We start from the raw sequence: 20,684 nt of genomic DNA, 5'->3' as shown, positions 1-20,684 counted from the left end.
GGGTTTCCACCCCACCTCTCTGCCCCAATCCGTTAGCCAACATGCACCTGTTTTCCTACTGTGCAAAATCTGGTGCGATTTTCAAGTTCAACTAGAAAGTGGCATCCAAGACTGGGCTGAGATTTCCAGTGGACAGAATGCCATTGGCCTTGGAGAATATTTGCTAAGTAAATCATTTACACAGCTGGTAGCCAAGCTGGTGGTGGGGGGAGGGAATAGGGTGAGGCAGGAGAGGCACTCATCTCAGGCACAAAATTTAAGGGGGTGCCCCAAACATGCTAATCAAGATGACTAACATCTAATGTGAGATTTAAAAAATCAAAATGAATGCAAAAAATTCATGATCAACAAAATCAGTGTTGGCTGGCTTTTTCTTTTGCTTGAGACCCCTGTATGGCTCAATACTGTTCCTGAGCCTATATTTTATAAGGTGATACTTAATTCATCATAGATTTTTGGCATTCATTTTGATGCTTTAAAATCATTGTGTTAAAATAGTACCTATCTCGATGACTGGGTTTGGGGGTGCACCTTGAATTCTGCATCTGAAATGAATGCCTCACTTGTCTTATCTTAGTCTTGGTCCCGGCAAAGAGAAGCCTACACAATGATCCAGCCTTGAGTAGACCAAGTTCTATTAGAATTTACAGTGGTCACAAAGGGGTTATGTAAATATGCTTGCCAAAGGCAGCAGAATATGCCACCCCACAACATGCGACCTTGGCATGAGGATTCTTCTGGGCTGAAGGCAACTGAGAATCAACAGATGCAAGAGAAGCTCTCTGCCATCCTCCTATTTTGCCTAAAAGCAGGACATCAATTTGTAAAAGCGTCGCCACTCCCCCCAACCAGGAAGGACAGTGGTTAATTCCTGGAGGTAAGTCTAGACCCTTATCAGCCCAGAGATGACACCAGAGGGGCGCTTCTCCCCTATTAATTTCCCCATCTATTTACTTTCCCACAATTTGCCACCCCTAAAAGCTCACAGTCCTTTCCTTTGTCTTGTCACGTCTCTAAAAATGTATTGTTATTTTGTTAAGACGCTACAGAAGCCCAAGTTCTAACCACCCTGTTGAGTTACTCATCACTGGGTGCTCCCACGTGTATGTGTGATGTGCATGTCCTAAACTTCTGTTTGTTTGTCTCTTGTTAGTCTGTCTTTTGTTAGGCTAATTTTCAGGCCCTCAGTTGGAGAACCTAGGATGAGCAGGTGACCCCTGCACCTGTATCAGTCACCCACCTGAGTTTAGGTGGGTGACACAAAACTCCAAATAGAAGGGTAGGAGTTCTGGAAAGTATTTAATTTTACTCCCTCCATTTATAGGTGAAAAAACTTAGACCCACAGAGCTTTGACTAACATCGGATTAAAATGATTAAGATGAACTGCCGAGGAGAGAGGGGGTGGCCGCAGGCCCCGGAACTTTTCTATAGGAAGGAGCCGTGATTGGAGACCATTTGCTTGAAAAAGAATGGAAATCATGTAGGTCTAACCACTTCCGGAGGGCTTGGGCTCTTAGTTTTAAAAGGGATAAATTTGGGAGTTTGAGATTTGCAAATGCTAGCCGCTATATATAAAAATAGATTTAAAAAAAACAGATTTTTTCTGTATAGCACAGGGAACTATATTCAATATCTTGTAATAACCTTTAATAAAAAAGAATATGATAACAAATATATGTATGTATATGCATGACTGGGACATTGTGCTGTACATCTGAAATTGACACATTGTAACTGACTGTACTTCAATTACAAAAAAGGGATAATGGATCACTCTCTCCATCATTCACACACTTTGGACTGTAGTACTGAAAGTTTGCCAGCGGGAAAACATCCCAAATGAGAAGTCAGGAGGCCCGGCCCGCTGGATAGCCGAGGTGGAATTTGAATGCAGTCTTACTCCTGGATGCCTGAGTGGTAACAAGACCTTTCCCTTCACAAACACACATGGTTGAGAGCAATTTGACGCTATCTCTCAAGCAGCTTCACCTCTGAGAAGGTGACCAGGCCCCTCATTCCTCATATAAGCACGGACAGCTCTCTCTCCCCTAACTGCTTCCACTTATCTCTCCCCACCACCTCCCCACTGCTCCGGTTTTTTTTTTTTATTATTAAAATGTGCAGTACCACAAGAAAAGGAAAAAGATTATCCTGCTTCCTGCCATGCAAGACAGTATGCAGAAGGCCAAGGTTAAATGCAGCATTTGGTTTCTTAAGCTTCTCTAATGCATAGGTGTGAAAGAGCAATCTGGAACCAGAGTTTACAGCGGTGACTCTACTGAGGATAAAAACTTGACTTTAATTTGGACTCTCCTGGCTAAGATAAAATCTGCTTCGGCTATCATTATCCCACTTATGTTTGTCCTCCCTGTCTTTCTACTCTGCCACCCAGCTGGGGGGAAAGAAAGTAACCTGACCTTGAAGAATACTCAGAGAATTTTCAGGACAGTCGGGTTTTTAATAGTCAATAAAATTCTAGAGGCCAACCAGCATTTAGATCATAGACTCGAAGACCTGAAATGGATCTTAAAGATCATACACACCAGACGTTTAATAGATGAAGAAAATGAAGTCCAAAGAACTTGTCCAGAGTTGTGAGTTACTTAGAAGCAGGGTCAGAATGAGAACAAGCCTGAAATTCTCAAGATCTCTCTTCCCATGGTACCACGACTAGGCTCCCACCGTGCCCGGCTCACCCAGATCACTCATGAATGAACATACTAGGGCTCTTATACCATGTTTGGAATTTCCTTTGGGCAAGTTAAAAACTCCCAAGGAACAGTCTTGAGAAAAACCATCTTAAAGGTCATAGAAGGGAGGTATTTCCCCATTCTTAGGCTTTTGGGGTCTTTATCCAGATCGATATGAGATATTGAAATTAAAACTGTGTATTGTTTTTTTCTCCCCAGGAATTTTTCTGCCCATGTCTTTTCTCCAAAAACGTTGCTTCCACTTATGTTTCTCATCTGCTTCTACCCAATACACTCTACATTTCTAGTTTTAGATTCTGGTGCAGCTTGGGGCAGGTGGCTTAGAGCAAAAATAAGGAGTATGGATGGATATCCATCCTAGAACCTAAAAATTCAATTCAATTCACAGATGCATTTGGTTTTCCCACACACTGTTTCCAAAATTTCTCTTTGGGTTTTATACCGAAGTCCGCTTTACTTATTTATAGCGACTGCCTGGCCCCTGACGACCTTTGCACTTATAATCCCTGTTTAGAACTTCTCTCCTCATCCCTCCTGAGAATAAAGTCGTGGGTGGGTCTGGGGTCTCCTAGAAGATTTTAAAGACAGGTTTCCAGGGGCCAGGCTTCTGGGATCCAGCTGGATCGCCAGTCCTCCTATAACCCTGAGCAATCCAAATTAGTTCTTGGAAGTGATGAAACTTCAGACTTAGATCTGTCTTGAAAGAACAACCTGGTTTTGTAAATACAATCCATTTCCTGGAACTGAGTAAAAGAGTGAAAAAAAATTATGTTGTATATATTGCAATATTAGAGAAAAACCTGACCAGGACTATCTGGAGAATTTAATCTAGGGTGTTACTACCCACCGGCACTAATAATTCTTTTTTTTTATCCTGAGAAATGATCTTGTCAAATAAACCTACACAATGAAACCACTTTCATTTATTATTATTTTTTAAGATAGGATAGCATCTGTACAGTTTTAGAAATGATGATCATCCTTCAAAAAATTTTTTTAAACAAAAAAACCTTCTGAATTACTGGCTTCCTCTGACAATCTAGGTTGCATGTTCTAAATTAATGTCTCTCAGACAGAGTTTGAAGACCATGAAAAGACAAAGCCCACATGAAAATAAAGAATTGCAAAATAGAATTTAAGCTGTCATATATGAAGTTTGTCGATTTTCACTCTTACTAACTTCAGACAAAACCACTTTATTCTAGTTCACAAAGATCACTACCTCTGAGAGTTAAATATCTTTGCAGTTTCTTTTAAATAGTTTTTTTTTTTCTCTCAAAAGTTCAAACATTCGATGTTCCATCAACTCAAAAACCCTTCAGCTAATGTAGGGAAAAACAATATTTCAAAACCAAGGCATTCTCCATTTCCTTTACACATGCCTAAGGTAAAAGAAAAAATCCTTTTATCCCTACTGAGGTAGATTTATTCAAAATCAGTTCTCTATCTAGCCAGTAATATTTCTATAAATTTCATCAAATCACTCCTTCAGTGGTCCCCCATTAGATACACAGAAGGTAATTACTTCATTAATGGACTTATTATGTTTATAAATTAAAAATCCAGCAGTGAAAAATTAGAATATTTTCTCAGGGTTATAAAGAACTAAATATGGCTCTGAGTCTTCATTCATTGCAAAAACAAAACAAGGAGGCTCCTGGATTTCCACGGGAAATCATCAGGAGAACTTTTCAAAAGTCTCTTCATAGAATTTATTTCCATGAGGCTGAGTGGTCAGCTCATCTAAAGTCTTGTCATCGGCCATTCAAATGGGTTGTCTGTACTTGTGTTTCACAGGCTGACAGAGATTTATAAGCTGTTGACAGTGTTCAGAAAAGCCTGATATCCACAGAACTCAAAGCTTTCACTCAACCGTACGGAATACTAGACTATGCAGGGTAACTGGGGACAGAGTGAAGTAATCTCACCCTTGGCAGCAGAACGAGTGTTTTTCTTTGCTAATTTCACCTATTCTGATGACTCTGATAGAGGAAGTGTTTAATCACATGGTACCAAGGCATATCTAATTTAACTGCTCTTAAAAAAGCATTAAACCCATTCTTTGGGATAACAAGAGTAGAATTCCAAATGCTGAAAACATTTGGATTGCTGTCATCATGCATTTGGTAAATCTGATTATACCTACTCTCCCTGCAGATATCAGGTGGACAGTGAAGACTTTTCTAGCCTGTGTTCATCTGTCTTCTGTCAAAGGTATTATGTTGTCTCATAATGATAAGATTGAAAAAAAAAAAACAAAAAACCACACACCTTCAAACCCAACTTGGGAAACTGTTCAAATTGAAAATAGCCATGATCCAAGTGCCAAAGAAAACAGTATTACTCATCTCACCCAAATGTTTTCATTTCCAGGAAAATTTTGGGCCACCCCTGAGAAGCCAAGTTCATAGAAACAAAGTTAAGGGACCTGCCTTTCTGTTTGCGGACCCATGTATCTTGACTCTGTGTACTTTGCTGGTTAGGACCCAGGGGTAACAGTGCTGTGGTCCTCATCGGGTAGGGGAGGGCAGGACTGATGCCACGAGTGCCCCACCATCAAGGAGGGAGCTGAGTTAGCATTTGAAATAAGTGCGTGGGCTGCTCACCCTGTGGAAATTTGTGACTGTCCTACAAACATACTAACCCATCTGAAATCTCACAGGGCGAAAACATCATTATGTAAATAAAAAACGGAGCTATTAATTTCTGGATCTGATGGGTTGACATCATCACAGTTATCCTTTGAAGCTAATTTATCTTAAAGGCATCTAAGTGAAGGACGAGTTTCCGAACTTTAAGGCTATATATTCCTGAATGCTCCTCCTCATTGCTCCTCAGTGATAGTAGATTAAAGATGACATTTCATGATTAGCTTGAAATATCTATTTTGGATGCCCTCAGCTTCACAGCAATGAAGTAAATCTACAGAAGTTTTATGATTTTTATAAAGATGCATATTTGCTGTGGTTCTCGGCATGGATTTAGAGTACTTGTTAGTCCGTGGAGTCATGGTTGGAATCTGGGACGTAAACCGAAGCTTTCATTTCTTGACCCTCCTAACCTCAGAGAGTCTTTAGATAAATAGAAACAAAAGAGCACCAAGTACTTAAGGTAAGACCCTGCTGTATTCATAATAGAGAGAAATAACCACCATGCCTCATGGACAGGAGAAGCGGTTCTCCACGGGGCTACAAAACTCTGCTAGTAATAATTTTAATTGGATGCTATTTTTGCTGCCTTCAAAAAGTATCATAAAGTGGAGTTATTACAGGCTACGAGTGCACTTACAGCGCTGGCCTCTCACAGGAGAAAACAGATAACATTTATCCTTTGGAGGGCAACGGCAATGGGCTTCTATTTGTTTCGTTTACATGCGTCCCCAGTTGCCTGCTATGGCTCCCTCTTCCCTCCGCCTGAGAGATCAATTTGAATCAGACGCCGCGGGAGTGAATGATGCTAAGTTTGGCGGGGCCTCGGGGGAGGGCGCCCCCCGGCGGCCAGGCCCTCTGTGCCCTGCGCGCGGCGGGGAGCGTTACCTGCAGAGGATTGGGTGGCGTGAGCGGCGACGGGAGGCCGTGTCCTGGAGACTGGCTGGCTTTCTGAGGGGGGCTGGCGCTCTGCTGAGTGGGAGACGGTTGGTTCTGGTTCTGGGGGTGGGCTGGCGGCTGCGGGGGCTGCGCGGGAGGAGCCGGCAGCGGCTGGGAGGCGGGCGGCGGCTGCTGGGCCTGCGGGGCGGACTGGGGCGGCGGCGGCTGCTGGGGCTGCGGGGGCGCCTGCGGGGCGGGCTGCGGGTGCTGGCTGCCGGGCGGGGCGGGCGGCGGCGGCTGCTGCTGGAGCTGCTGGAGCTGCTGGAGCTGCTGGAGCTGGGAGTTCAGGGATGAGGTAGCTACAAGGAGAGAAAGGGAACGTGGAGCTGAAACCGACACGTGCAGTTGAAACATACACGACCCAACAGCTTGCTGCGGCTTTGACAGCCTGTCCCGACAAGGCTTTCCTTTGTAAAAAGTTTACCCCCTCGCCTTGAGACCCCTTCGTACTTCAGAGGATTGTGGGCCTTTCTTGGGGAAAATTTTAAAATCCAGGGAGGATCAGAATGTAAAACACGAGGCATTACTTTCAAAGGTAGTGAGCCATGCAAGCCAGCGGCGTGCATACGAGGCACAGAGGCAGTTTGCAAGGACTTGCCCCCTCTCTTCGAACCCCACACTGCTTGGGAAATACACTTCGACTTTCAAGATTTGATTTAGATTTTTAAAGTTCAACCCACTTAATTTCTTTTGGCAAATGCTCGTACGGCGTTAAGAGGAGAAAGCTAAAGTGTCTGTAATCTCCTTTTCATCATCAGTACCGCTAATGGTGTCATTTCCACTTGCGGCTTCAGACCTCTGCCAGTTTGCTTAGACATGTGAGTCTCAAGTTTCTACAGATTTTAAAACAATTTAAAGGTAGTACATGCTTCTCAGTTGTGCAGAGTCAAAAAGGCTGAGTCTGAATTTTTTGCCCATTCTTCAAAGGAACAGAGGCCTCCAGATGGGAAGGGTTATAGTCGGTGATTGTGCCCTGTACACTGTGGTGACTGGACACATTGGCACCTCAAGGGCAGGCCAGAACTGAGAGGATGAAATCATCTTTCCAGATTTCCATGTTCCATGAAAAGTAAGAGTTGGTGGGATAAGCTTGTCTTAAAACCGAGCTCACTAAATTTGTTCTCATGTGCCCACCTACCCCTGAACATTTTCTGCAGCAGGAAAACAGTTTGGCCAAAGAATGATCTAGAGAAAATTGCTACTATAAGCTCGCTTCCTTCTTTGCCTGAATATCAGTTTAAACGCTTTCTAATAAGCCTGCAAATAAATACAAAGGTCAGTGTTGAACCCACAGGCTTTGGCTGCTATGTTATCTTGCTCCTTCGCTGCCTAGAACTGATCAAGGTCTCCAAAGATAGTAAGTTCTGTTTGCAAGATGACACTAGTCTCAATTTTTAAAAAAATGCTCCTAAAGAAAATTCTAATGGTTCTGTACAGTGATATATCATATACCCGCCTTCATGCAACAAAAAATGTTCTTGAAAAATACATGTACATTAAATCATGAGTGAAGAAATTTCTTTGTAAGGAAATCAACCAGTGATTATTTTTGTAAAACGAAGAGTCATTTTGTGAAATACGTTGAACACCGGCTAGGCTCTAGTACTGTGTCTCGTAATAGGCAGGTTTTAACAAGGAGCGTAGACCTACCTTTAAGGAGTTTATAGTCTATTTGTAGAGATAAGATTAACTCATTAGAAATAATCAGGCTTGGGGTGCCTGTTACAGAGTCCTGCTAATGGTAGATGCTTGATACATATCAGTTAATTGCCTAAATGGTCCACAGTGTGGAAACTGATCAAAAGAGCCAGGAGAATCAGGACAGAGGTTCCTCTGTGGTCTACAGAGGCCAAGACAATGTTCACGGAGGATGTGGAACCAGAACAGAGAGTCGAGAGAGTGAGGTGTCTACCCAGCAGGAAGGAAGAGAAGACATTCCAGGCTGGAGAGACACTCAGATGACAGCATGGTTTAGGTGATATTTCTGAAGGACAACGTGGAGAATGGACTGCCTAGAAAAGAGGCGCCGGGCAGTTCTGATGGCTTTAGAACCTAGTGAAGGTGGAGAGCCTGGCTTTGAAAGTGATAGGAAGATGGATCACTCCCAGTTCACATCTGGTGTAACTCAGATTTTAAACATATAATCAGGTTTGTCTAAAGCAAGGGAGAGCTGTATTGGTGAAATGATCGTTTGACACTTCCCAGGGGCACCGAACACCAGTTCTGTGCTCTCAGGCTCACTAACGGCTTCCATGTTGGACCATTTGGGATGGCAAGTCCTGATTAAGTCAGTGAATTACTCTTGGTCTGTTCAAACACTCAGTCCAGTGTGTTTCCTGCCTTGCACGTAAATCCAGAGTGCTCTGGGACCCTCTACAGGTAGAGACAGTGTGTGTGAGAGAGGGCTGGAAAATACCCGGTCAATGGGAACTCTCTGAACTTTCTGCTCAATTTTGCTGCAAACCTAAAAATTCTCTAAAGAAATAAAGTCCATATTTTAAAAAATACCCAGTTATTATACTATTTATTAGAACTTAAAGAAATGATCTGGTTTTGGCATTTCCCCCCTCCCTGATTCTGTTGTACAAAACCACATTTTATTGAAGATAAGGGGGCCCAGCTCAATTCTGACCTTCCAGAATCTCCTGCAATCCAGAGGGTCCTCGGGTAATGGGGCTTGATCTGTCTTTTTGGTGGAGTTATGGACTTGGGAACCTGATTGCATCTGGCCTCCTGCCTGATTCAAATCAAGCCTGTCCTGATTCCTTTCAGGTGGTGGGCGGGGGGCACCTATGTCAGTGCTTTATTGTCATGGTTGACTTAAATACCATACTGTTTCATTTTGGTTAGAAAAGCATTTATCTAAAATCGGCATTTGAAAACAGAAAATAAGACTAGGCATATTGGCAGATAGATATTGGCAGACGGGTAGGTGCAGCAGACCCTAACCTACTAATGAGACGTGGCCCCAAATATGTCTTTGTTCCTTTCCGTTGGTGAGTTCATATTGCTTGGCTGTGTCTTTCCCCTAAATGCATCTTGCCTGGAAAGGCATTAACCTACGCTAAACCTCTTTGAGTTGCAGGAACTAATTTGACATCTGCAAGCAAGAAATGATGGGCAAGTAAAATATTTTCAGGCAGGTACTGGATGCAGTGAAAAGCAGGAGGGGGTTGTACAAGAATGTAACTCTGGTCTAAAAAATACCAAAGGCACCCACACAATAATATGAAAATAAAAGTAAAGAACTGCAAAAATATGGAGCCTCTAAATGGCTCTTTGTATAGAGAATACTGAGATATGGGCACAAGTTAGGAGGGTCCAAGGACATAATTAAATGACAGAGAACGTTTACAGATAAAATGATGATTGTTGGGGCTAACACTTTGATCCTGTGCATAGAAGATTAAAGATTTTACTTTCTTCCTTTGTATTTATTTCCTTTTATGATTATTTCCTCTATGTCTGGTTACTCCATACTCCATGGACCAGTGTTCCATGTAAAACTTAACTGCAATAAAGTAGGTATGAAAGAACTTAAAAGAGATGCCCAGAATTTACATTAGAATGTTTGAAATGTTAAAAACTTACAATTTTGAAAAAGAAACACAACAAAATTCTGTCAAACTTTGAATTTCCTAGAGAGAAGAGAGCAGTAGTGCAAAACCAGTGGGTTGGAACTCGCTGAATAAATTATTTAATATGACAAAGGAAGAGTCAAGAAGCTTGCATTTCTCCATTGGTTCAGTTTCTCTGTATCAACAGTAAATTAGGAAAAAAATTTTTCTTCTTTGGGTTCTTTGTTAAAGGTGTTCTCAGGAAACCACCCATATAAACAGAGTCACAGCAAAGAAGTATCAGAACTATATTGGATGGGATTTACATAAAATTGCTTCCAAGACAGGGAAATGGAAAGGAAATACACCCTATATACCCGCACATGGAGAGCAAGTCCATGGACGATTCTGGAGAAATACAAACGTGTCTTGTACTCAGTGAGGCACTGAAACACCCAGGGAGTCACAGAATGCCAAATGGGGCTCAAACACGAAAGGAAGTGTGAGTCTTAGAAACATGCTCACCTTTGTTCACACGAAATACGACATCAGACTATTATAATCACTCTACTTGGGGGATGGGCATTAGCATTTTCTGGGACTTTCCAGATTCAGGCAGATGTGGGCCTGGTTGGCAAAGTGGTGGCTTGGGTTTGAGAGTCTGCTGGGGAAGAGCACAAGCTGGGGGCGTGTCTGGGACCTGAGTCACCTCATCAGAATGGATGTACAGAGGGGACAGTCCCGCGCTTAGGAGGAAGGCAGCGGCCAGGGTTTATCATTGAAAGTGACCAGGAATCCTGCCAAGAGCATGATGGGAACGGCTGTTCAAATCCCTACTTAAGCCCAGTCCTCTGGGGCAAGTCTGGGCCTGGCACGGGGAGGACCACTGAGCAAGACCACAAAGGGCAATCTTGGAAGTATGATGCTAATTGCAAGAAGCCAGATGCCAAAGACCACATACTGCACAGTTCCGTTTCTATGGAATGTGCAGAAACAGGCGAATCGACAGAGACAGAGAACAGATCAGTGGTTGCCAGGGGCGGAGGGGAGGGAGGGGTAGTGGGTATGGCGTTCCTGGGTGGGGGTGATGGAAAAGTTCTAGAACTAGATAGTGGTGATGGTTGGACAACATTGTGAATGTACTGAATGCCACTGAACTGTACACTTGAAAATGGTTAAAGTGACAAATTTTATGCTATGTGCATTTTATAATAATAATTAGTAATGATAATAAATAACAGCTCTTCCTCCATATTCGCACACTGGAGACCAAGCCACACTGCCTTGGGTCGCCATGAGGGGAGAGAGTAATCCTTCCCGACTCTGCGTGGCTATGTAGTTCCCAGGGCTAGGGCTGTGCCTGGCGGAGCAGAGGGAGAGAGATGGCCGGGGCCCGGGATCCAGGCAGGAAAATGCTGTGTCCACGGGAGAGGGGGAGGCACAGGTCCGGCAGTGAGAGCAATGGGTTGCTGTCCAAGTGGACTGTGGACTTAGTCCTGAGCACCCACGAGACACCCCTCTAGAAATCCTTCCGAAGACTTGGAAGCTGGACTCTGTTTGCAGGTGGGAGGCCAGTGATGGCAGTTGGGGTTCAAGATAAGACTGTGCTTCATAGAAAGCACTTTCCTTTAAAATGATGATATTAATGTTTCAGGACAACCGCATGGATAGATGTTACCATTGCCATGGCATACGTGCAGATCTGGGGCTCAGAAAGGGTCAGCGAGCTTCCCAAGTTTACACAGCTAATGAGCACTCTGGATGCTCAGTCTCTGGTCTGTCACTCCCGAAACGTCTTTTTTTGTTTTGTTTTGTTTTGCTTTTGGTGGAGATACTGGGAATTGAACCCAGGACCTCATGCATGCTAAGCATGCACTCTACCACTGAGCTATACCCACCCACCTTGGCCAAAGCCTCTTAACAGAATCACTTGTACAGATGGGGCAACCTGTTTACCTCACAGAGGGCTGCCCTCCATGACCTTGCTCTTGAGAGGAGGTGACACAGCTTCCCAGCGACAGAGGCTGATTTGAAGGTGTCTGCTCAGTGATGAATCATTCTGCTCCTGGGAAAGTGTGTACGGTTGTACCTCTGTCCTCCTGCAGGCAACACATTTTTTAAAGGCTGCTGATATGAAATGTAAATGTGCATTTTGAGGATAAAGATGCTACTTTGAGTGGGCGCCATGAGTTATTATAAGAACAGGGACACGGGGCAGCAGGAAAGGAGGGGAGAGGTTTGAGCGGGGATGGGAGGTGGGGAAGGACCACAGCATACTTTATTTGTGTCACAGGTTTGCCTCGATGGTGAGAGAATGTTCGCTCTGCACTTAGACATTAGACGGCAGCAACACTGTCTGTGCTCAGCTGGTGGCATTTTAAGGAGAGTTAACATGAGCTTACATTGTCCATAGAACTCTGTGATGTGTTATCTCTTGAGTATTGTCAGGTGGTAGCGGAGAGTTCTCCAAATGGATCTGTCCGTTAACTGGGGACAGTGACTCCCAGATCAGCCCCTGTCTTACAAATCAGTGGGCTCATGGGTCACTGAAAAGGAAACCCAAAGTCCCTGATGTACGTAGCCTTTCCCTCCCTAACTCTGTATTTATTGTTGCCTTTTTTCGCCCACTAAAATCCCCAGAAGAAGGAAAAAAAATGGAATCTAGAACAACCCAACCAGAGGAATTTGAGTTGATAAATTGGACATCTTCCCTCCTCCCAAACCCCCAAGTAATACCATCTAAAGTACCTGAAGCAAGGATGTAGGTCAGGACCCCTCCCCAGTGCCCTCATTAAGGGCACCCTCAGCCTGCACTGGGGGAGGGAAGTTTTGCAAAGTAGATAGAAACAGCATGTTGGGGACTTGGGATTTTGAAAAAGGGCAGAAGGTGAAAACTTTCTGGAAAATTTGCCTTTATTTTTGGCAACCATGCCCAAACAAGCAAAGCCAGTGCTGTCTCAAAGATTACAATGTATAACCATCTCACATGTGGTCCATTATCAGCTCCAGAAATATTGCTAAATGTATCTTTCATCTGTCATTTGCTTCTTTTCCATTTAAGGCAGAGACCTAAGTATCTCTTCAGATGTCAGGGGAAAACAGAGAGAGAAATTCTTCTAATGAAAACATTCCCACAAATTTCCAAGTATCGCCTGAACCACACAAGCCTCTTTCTTAGGTCAGATGTTTTGACCAACTCTATCTCAAATGATGGACCAGAATCACCTGGGGAGCTTGTTAGACAAGTGGATTCCGAGACTAGGACACAGTCTGCGTTCGAAAGCATCCTGCCCATGGGATCAGGAGCCACTGGCCTGGGGGCGCCTAGCAGCCCATCAGAGAGGGGAAGGCTCTTCCCTTGGCCTTCAACCTGAGTGGCTTGTTTATCCATCTCCATAACTTTGAGAATATTTCTTTTCAAAAAATGAATTTGTTCTTCCATTAGCAGAAAAAAATATCGAAATGAAATCACTGGTTGGAGAGAAGAGAAAACAGACACTTGGGAATATTCTGGTGTTCATTAGCACCTTCTTTCAGATGGTAGAGCAATTCACCACCCATCACTGGCTTTGTTCTGGGGAGCACTCTTTTTTTTTTTTAAATTGAAGTATAGTCAGTTACAATGTGTCAGTTTCTGGTGTGCAGCACAATGTCCCGGTCATGCATATACATACATATATGTGTTTTCATATTCCTTTTTCATTAAAGGTTATTACAAGATACTGAGTATCTTAGGTCTGAGACATAATGTTAGCTTGTAGATGCCCCATTCAGTAGGGAGGATGGGAAGTGGAGAGCAACTTCCCACTGTAAAGCGAAGGCGAGAAGTGGTGGGGTGGTTCATCCCAGCGGGAGCTACGCCTGCCCAGCCATGGTGGTGGGAAGGAGGAGGGGAAGTGAGGACCAGAGCACTGAGCGAGGAGTCAAGAGCTGACAGAACAAATGGGGATTTAAATATGCTAGTTAATGTTACAAAGTTAACTAAAAATAACTCCACATTTCTATTAGGAGGAGGGAGGGGGAGAAAGTAGGAGGCGGGGTAAGTGAGCGAAACCCAGATGCACCATAGCAGAAATGAACAGATGATACATAAGGCTAGGAAATCAAGAGTCAGAGGTAAGTGGAAAGTATTTAGAAATATGCAATAAACCTATAAGGTCTGCAGCTAGGATGGCCTTGGGGGAGTAATCCCGGGGGTGGAGAGTCTAGCTGAGCTATGGTGATAGTCAGATCCATTCCAGGACACTATTTAGATTGAATTTCTTGAGGTCCTTACACTGCTCTCTAGACCTTAAATGGGACTCAGTTCACATTGGGCTTTGCTGATGACAGCAACTGTGGCATAAAACTTCTTTTGAAAAGTCCACAATAAACGTTTGTTCCTGAGAGTCTGAGAAATGCTCCCAGAGATCATTCCATTGGATGCTTGTCACCAGATATATCCCACGAAAGGGAAGTGAGACACAGCATGTTGTATCCTATTTCTGGAAATCCACAGTGAGCATTAAAATCTTAATGACTTAGAATTTCAGTACTCAACGAAACTGATAAACCGTTTTCATCTAGCACTGACCAGACTCATTTGACCTCGAAACCCCATCATCTTGCTTTTTTTTTTTTTTTTTTGACTCAAACTTACACGTGTGTGTGGAACTAATATGGCAAGGGATCTTCGTTCAGGAGTAACCTGAAGGCGTAGACAGACGTGACCATTTTATGCACGAAGGAAATACACACACACACACACAATGTGTATACATATATGTACATACATTGTATATATATATGATGTATATATACATACACACAATGAATAATGTACACATATACAGTGTATGCATATACAATGCAGGTATATGGATAATGTACATATATGCAATGTATACATACACCCAATGTATATATGTGATATATATACCCAATGTATATGTACATATTAAGTATATACATATAATTTGCATACATACAACGTGCATATATGCACAATGCACATATAAAAATGCATATACACACATATAATAATATATACATGATATATATGTGATATATCAGGGTCTTTGGAGGAAGCAAGGAGCTATTTTCAGTGTAAAATAAGCTTAATGAAATTCTTCTCCCCTATTACTGCTGTGTGGATTAATCCATAACCAAGCTTATCCAGGGTTGTGAAACTGGTTAATTCATGCTAAAGAGAAATATTTGAGTATAATAAACATCCTTGGTTGATTAAAAATGTAAACAGGTGTTAAGAGGGCATGTACATACGAATTTCTTAAAGAATGCCATTTCCAGGGGGGTGGGTAGGGGTGGGTGGAGCTCAGAGGCAGAGCGCGTGCTTAGCATGCACGAGGTCCTGGGTTCAATCCCCAGTACCTCTATTAAAAAAATGCAGTTTTCTTGAAGGCAAAGTCTTTCAGATAATCGAGTAGGAAAGGAGAAAGAAATACAAAAAATGTTCTTGAAAGGTTGAAAGATGGGAAACCCACAGAGCTGGAACTTTCTATGACTGGCTAGGACAACCTGGGGCCCAGCTGAACTCTCCCCAAGCACTGGAGAAGCATCATTGTGATGGTTTTTAGCTCTGAGGAACCTGGCTTGGACATCCTCTCCTCAAATGAGCGTCTAGCATGAGCAGAGGAGGAAAATGCAGCTCCATCAAATATGAAACTTTTAAATTGAGATTTTTCTTCAGAAAAAAAAAAGATTTATATAATCTTCCTGCCTAATGTAATCAGATTTTTCAAGTCGTCTTCAGGAGATAATATCAGATTAGAACTTGTAGGGTCTGAAAGTGCCTTTTGACTAAATCCCCCATGTTTCTTGATTTTGCTTGATTGTTTTTTTTTCCCCCATAACCTGCAGGGCATCATTGACTGGATACTGGAAACATTCGCTCTTGATTTGAAATCCCATTTGCTCAACGGATGAGATCAAATGTATTCATCAGAGCATCCCAACCCTCTCATAATAACTGGCTTCCTTCTCTCAAGGAGCTTGGCAGAGGCTTGGTGAAGAATACGGCTGAAACGTGAGATTCTCCCTGGGTGCCAGTTCCCCTCCTCTGCCTGCTCTCCAAAAACAATCAAGGGATGTTTGTTTGTTTTTTAGAGGTCTGAGATGAATTGTACATCACTGACTAGGCCACCCTCCCTTCTTAAGACCGTATTCGTTTCATGACAGGAAAATGCATTTGGATGAAATAGGAAGTAACTCAAAGAAGTGCTCGCATAATACTCGATTCCCCCCTTTTTTCTCTTCTTAAATGTGAAAAACAGTTATTTACATTCTTGGTGACCTCTTCTTGAAGGCCAATCCATACCTTCTAACTGGAGGTTAGAAGGTTTAAAACTACAGCTAACATTTACTGAGCGTGGTTTTTCGAGCGATATTTTAAAATGAGTAGAAGTGAAGCCTTATTCACGAAAATGAAGATGTGGATGTAGGAGAAAGGGAGATATGTGCTCATTTTATCTTCCCAGGCTAAGGAAATAATAACATAATTTTGCAAACTTAGTGGAGAAAGCAAGATGTACCCTGGCTTTCAAAGCATCAGCGTTTGCCTTTCCCTTCCGATGGACATTTGCAGGAGAAAATGTTACAGGCCGTTCAATGGACCCTGTGCCTGGTTTAAACACAGCACTGTGTTCACTCAAATTTCTTTTAGGCTATAGACACATGGCCCAGTGCTTATTTTCATGGTTGATTTAATCCATCCCCTCTGCCAGTGTGGGGATTATTCCCTACAGTTATTCTCCAGTGATCTGTCAGTTCGAATTAAAAAAAGTTAAGTGACAAAGATGCGGTGGTTGGGTCCTTTAGGAGGCTGTGGGATGCGAGGCTGGACAGCAAGAGATTTCTTTCTAAGCATCTGACTATGTTCTATTTTTTAAATTTCCCCCAGATCATCACACAGCTTCCTTACCTAGGCTGAACTTTAAACTCCATAAACAGGGGATTCAACTTTGTTCCTTCTACAACTTCTGGGTTGCCAAAAAGCCATATCGATCTTACCTTATTGGTTTTGCTTATTTTTCGGGAAGAGGAGATAGCGGACAACTCCCCTCACTTTACAGATGAAGAAATCTAAACTCAGACATGATTCTAGGACCATACGTATTCCAGCTTTGCTTGGCCTGCACAATAAATGGCAAAACTCCCCTTAAGCTACGTCTATTTTTATATTTCGAGACACAGAAATAGAAAATATACCCTTGCCAGATGTGCAACTCTGCTCTAGAGTGGTTACACAAGGAACCTGTAACAATTGACTTTAATTGTGTGGCAAAATGTTTACCATTTAAAAGTTCCTCCTATTACATCAGAAATATTACTGCTATTCTCATTCTTATTTCCTCTGTCCAGCTCTACAGTAGAATTCTTTAGCAGGATAATTAATATATTATATGAGTCATTGGGTTATTTTTGTATTGATGTGCAAATTAGCCATGCAATTCACAGAGTTTATTTTAGACTTTCATCTGTAATAAGTGAAACAAGAAGACAACAAATAGTTTTAGTGAAATAATTCATTACACTCATGCTAACCCTACTGGAAGGAAAGAGTCATCAAAAGAAGGATCCTGGGAAACTTCTTAAAAAGCAAGAGATGCTGGAATATCAAACGGGGTAGAAGGTAATGTGGTCATATCACCCATGTGGGTACAAATGCTTTTACAGATCTCTCACGGATTTCTGTTGATCTTGCTATGGGAAGGAAAGTGGCATTCTTTTTACTTCATTAATGTAGTATGGACAAAACAGGCAAACAAAAATGTAGCAGTCAGAATAGACATGTTATATTGTGGTAACAAGCAGCCCCCAAATCTCATTGGCTTAACCCAACAAAGTTTACTTCTTTTCACGCCATCACAAGTTGGCAGGGTGTCTTAGCTGAGTAGTCACTTAGGTACCCAGTCACTATCTTGAACAGGATGGTATGAGAAGGACAGAGAGCTTTTTAGGCTGGGAATTAAATGCACTGGCTCAGAAGTAACCCCATCACTCTCTCTCACAACTCACCGGCCAACACTAGTTACAGAGCACCCCCAAAATGCAAGTGGCATACTCTCAAGTCCCAGAGAAGGGGAGAGTCAGAAAAATTTGGTGAACATCATCTGTGATCTCCACAAAGGCATCACTCTACCTCTCAGGCAGTTTCTGTATATATTATTTTCTTCTCATTTTCATCTTCCTAAGTTTAACCTCATTATGCCTTGTCTGGATCATAGAAAGAGCCTATTAACTGGCCTCTTAAACTCTTACTTTCCCTGCTCCCTCTTTCTCTCATTCATTATTTCAACAAATGTTCTCAAGTCATGTGGCAAGTGCCCTTCTGCCAGCAGAGTTAATTTTCTAAGACATAGATGGCATGATACCACTAATTAAAAAGTAAAAAGGAGACTGTATGATAGTTTCCATTCATCAGAGAATGAAATGATAGTGCTCAGCCCATATTGGAGAATGACTGCACTCTGGCTGCAGCCCACCTTTCCAGACTCATTCTAACCCCCTCTGAGAACACTCACTTCTAGTTCAGAGGTAGAAGCTGGTGGTACATGTCTGGACAGAGATGAAGATGGGGTGCCCCACTCCCACACACACAGAAAGAGGGCTTTTAGCACTATTTACAATAGCAAAGACATGAAGCAACCTAAATGTCCATTGACAGATGACTGAATAAAGCAAATGTGGTAGATATATACAATGGAATACTACTCAGCCGTAAGAAAGAATGAAATCACACCGTTTGCAGCAACATGGATGAACCTAGAGATTACAATACTAAGTGAAGTAAGTCAGACCGATATGATATCATTTATATGTGAAATCTAAAAAATGATACAAGTGGACTTATTTAGAAAACAGAAACAGACTCACAAAAGCAGAAAACAAACCAGGGTTACCAGAGGGGAAAGTGGGGGAAGGATAAAATGGGAGTTTGGGATTTGCAGATACTAACTACTAGATACAAAATAAATAAACAACAAGTTTCTACTGTATGGCACAGGGAACTATATTCAATATCTTGTAGTAACCTCTAATGAAAAAGAATATGAAAAGGAATTTTATATATATATATACATATGTATATGTATAACTGAACCACTGGAAATTAGTACAACATTGTAAATTGACTATACTTCAGTAAAAAAAAAAAAAGAGAAACAGAGCTTTTCAAAAGTTTGAATTGGTTAATAAGATTGGAAGAGTTTACATAAAATATGCATTGTCCATTTTTCTTAAAAATTATCCAGAAGGTCTGGCCACATGACTCTTGTTCCCATAGGGAAACTGGAGCTGAGTAGCAGCCGCCCTGTGAGGTAGGGCTGGTGCCCACAGCAGCCAGGATGAATTGCTGTCCTTTGCACCCTGATAAAGGGACATTCGTGGGGTGCCCCGTACATCAGTGAAAAAATGCACCTGTGGCCTCTTTTACCAAATAGCTTCCTACGGAAGGGAACTATGTTCTAGTCAGTTCTTTTTTTTTTTTTTTTTCTCTTAATCTTCCTGTCTCCTCTCAGCAATTTGCATATAGTAGATGTTCACTCAATAATTGAGGAATAATAATTGCAGGGAATTGTAATTTGATTTGCCACGTGTTGATTTCATCTAATTCTTTTTACCCTAACTGTGTCATGTGCTTGCTCTGGCTTGGCTCACGAAAGAGGAGATTTAACGGCAGAATTCTTGAGGGTAAAAAGATCCACTGCTCATGTTTCTAGGTGACTACATGCAAGTTATGTGACTTCTGAGCATATGAGGATCTTCCGTTAACTCTGGAGAATGTCATGCATTTATATAAAAAAATACGGCAAATTCCTACATTCCTTCTTTATAACTGCATGGGCAAAGGTAGCCATCCTGACACATCTGGAATCATGTTTTAAAATCCTGTGGAATAATTTTGTTTATGAGCTAGAAAGTTCCTAAAGGAAGTGAATTACTATTTAAGGATTCAGGATCTGAAAGCGTGCTGTAGAAATCCAACATGAAATACGTGTATAAAATGTGGTCAAAAAGGAAATGACAAGCTTAGAATGCCCTGAAAGGTTATCTGGAAAAACAGAAAAGAGCTTCAGGTGGGTCTGAGATGGACAGATTAAATCATAATCTTAGAAGAGTGAAAAATGTCATCACAACCCAGGCTGACCCAGATTCCACCCGATCTGGGGAGGAAACATCACAAAGCATATGGATTAAGAGGGTTTGAGCTGAAGGTCAGGTTCTTAGTATGTCCGGGCTAGCAGGATGTGAAAGCCAGCCAGGCATAACAAGCGCTGCCCTGCTAAGGGAGCTGGCAGCATCGCAGTGGAGATGTGGGGGCTCCCGGGTCAGTTACTGCGTCCTCGTTCCATGGCTGCTCTCTAAGCCTCGCCGTCAGCAAATGTGTGCTCCGTTCATTACGGAAACTGGGCAGAAGTGTAGGATGGTTGAGCACAAATTCACTAATGCTGTTGGTAAAACAACACTTACAGGTCCTTTCTACTTCCCGTGAGTGAAATCATTAAAGACAAATCTTAAACAGGTTATAGAAAAGCTGTTTAGAGGAAGATGTGAATTCAAATTTTATGGCAACATACTAACTACCATATATATAAAATAGACAAACAACACGTTCATACTGTAGAGCACAGGGAACCATATTCAATATCTTGTAGTAACTTATGGTGGAAAAGAATATGAGAAGGAATGTATGTACATTCCTATGTGACTGAAGTATTGTGCTGTGCACCAGAAATTGACACAACATTGTAAACTAACCATACTTCAATAAAAATATATTTAAAATGGTAATTACCTAACACATCCCAAAAAATTTTATGGCAACAAA

General features: G+C 42.2%; 1 protein-coding gene and 1 non-coding gene across 3 annotated transcripts in view; both read right to left on the bottom strand.

Moving 5' to 3' along the window:
* POU6F2 (POU class 6 homeobox 2) overlaps nucleotides 1–20,684 on the bottom strand; it is a 423,476-nt gene that overhangs the window by 105,774 nt on the left and 297,018 nt on the right. For both annotated transcript variants that reach the window (XM_014559834.2, XM_032484257.1), the window contains one exon: nucleotides 6,249–6,598. In XM_014559834.2, coding sequence (XP_014415320.2) covers nucleotides 6,249–6,598 — 350 coding nt within the window. The remainder of the gene's footprint in view (nucleotides 1–6,248; nucleotides 6,599–20,684) is intronic.
* Nucleotides 11,683–11,754, bottom strand: TRNAA-AGC. Its single transcript has one exon. It is a non-coding gene; the product is annotated as a tRNA-Ala (tRNA).

The sequence above is a fragment of the Camelus ferus genome, chromosome 7, assembly GCF_009834535.1.
Source record: "Camelus ferus isolate YT-003-E chromosome 7, BCGSAC_Cfer_1.0, whole genome shotgun sequence".
Classification (NCBI taxonomy): domain Eukaryota; kingdom Metazoa; phylum Chordata; class Mammalia; order Artiodactyla; family Camelidae; genus Camelus; species Camelus ferus.
Note: the sequence above shows the minus strand (reverse complement) of the source record. Positions and strands in the feature narration are given on the sequence as shown.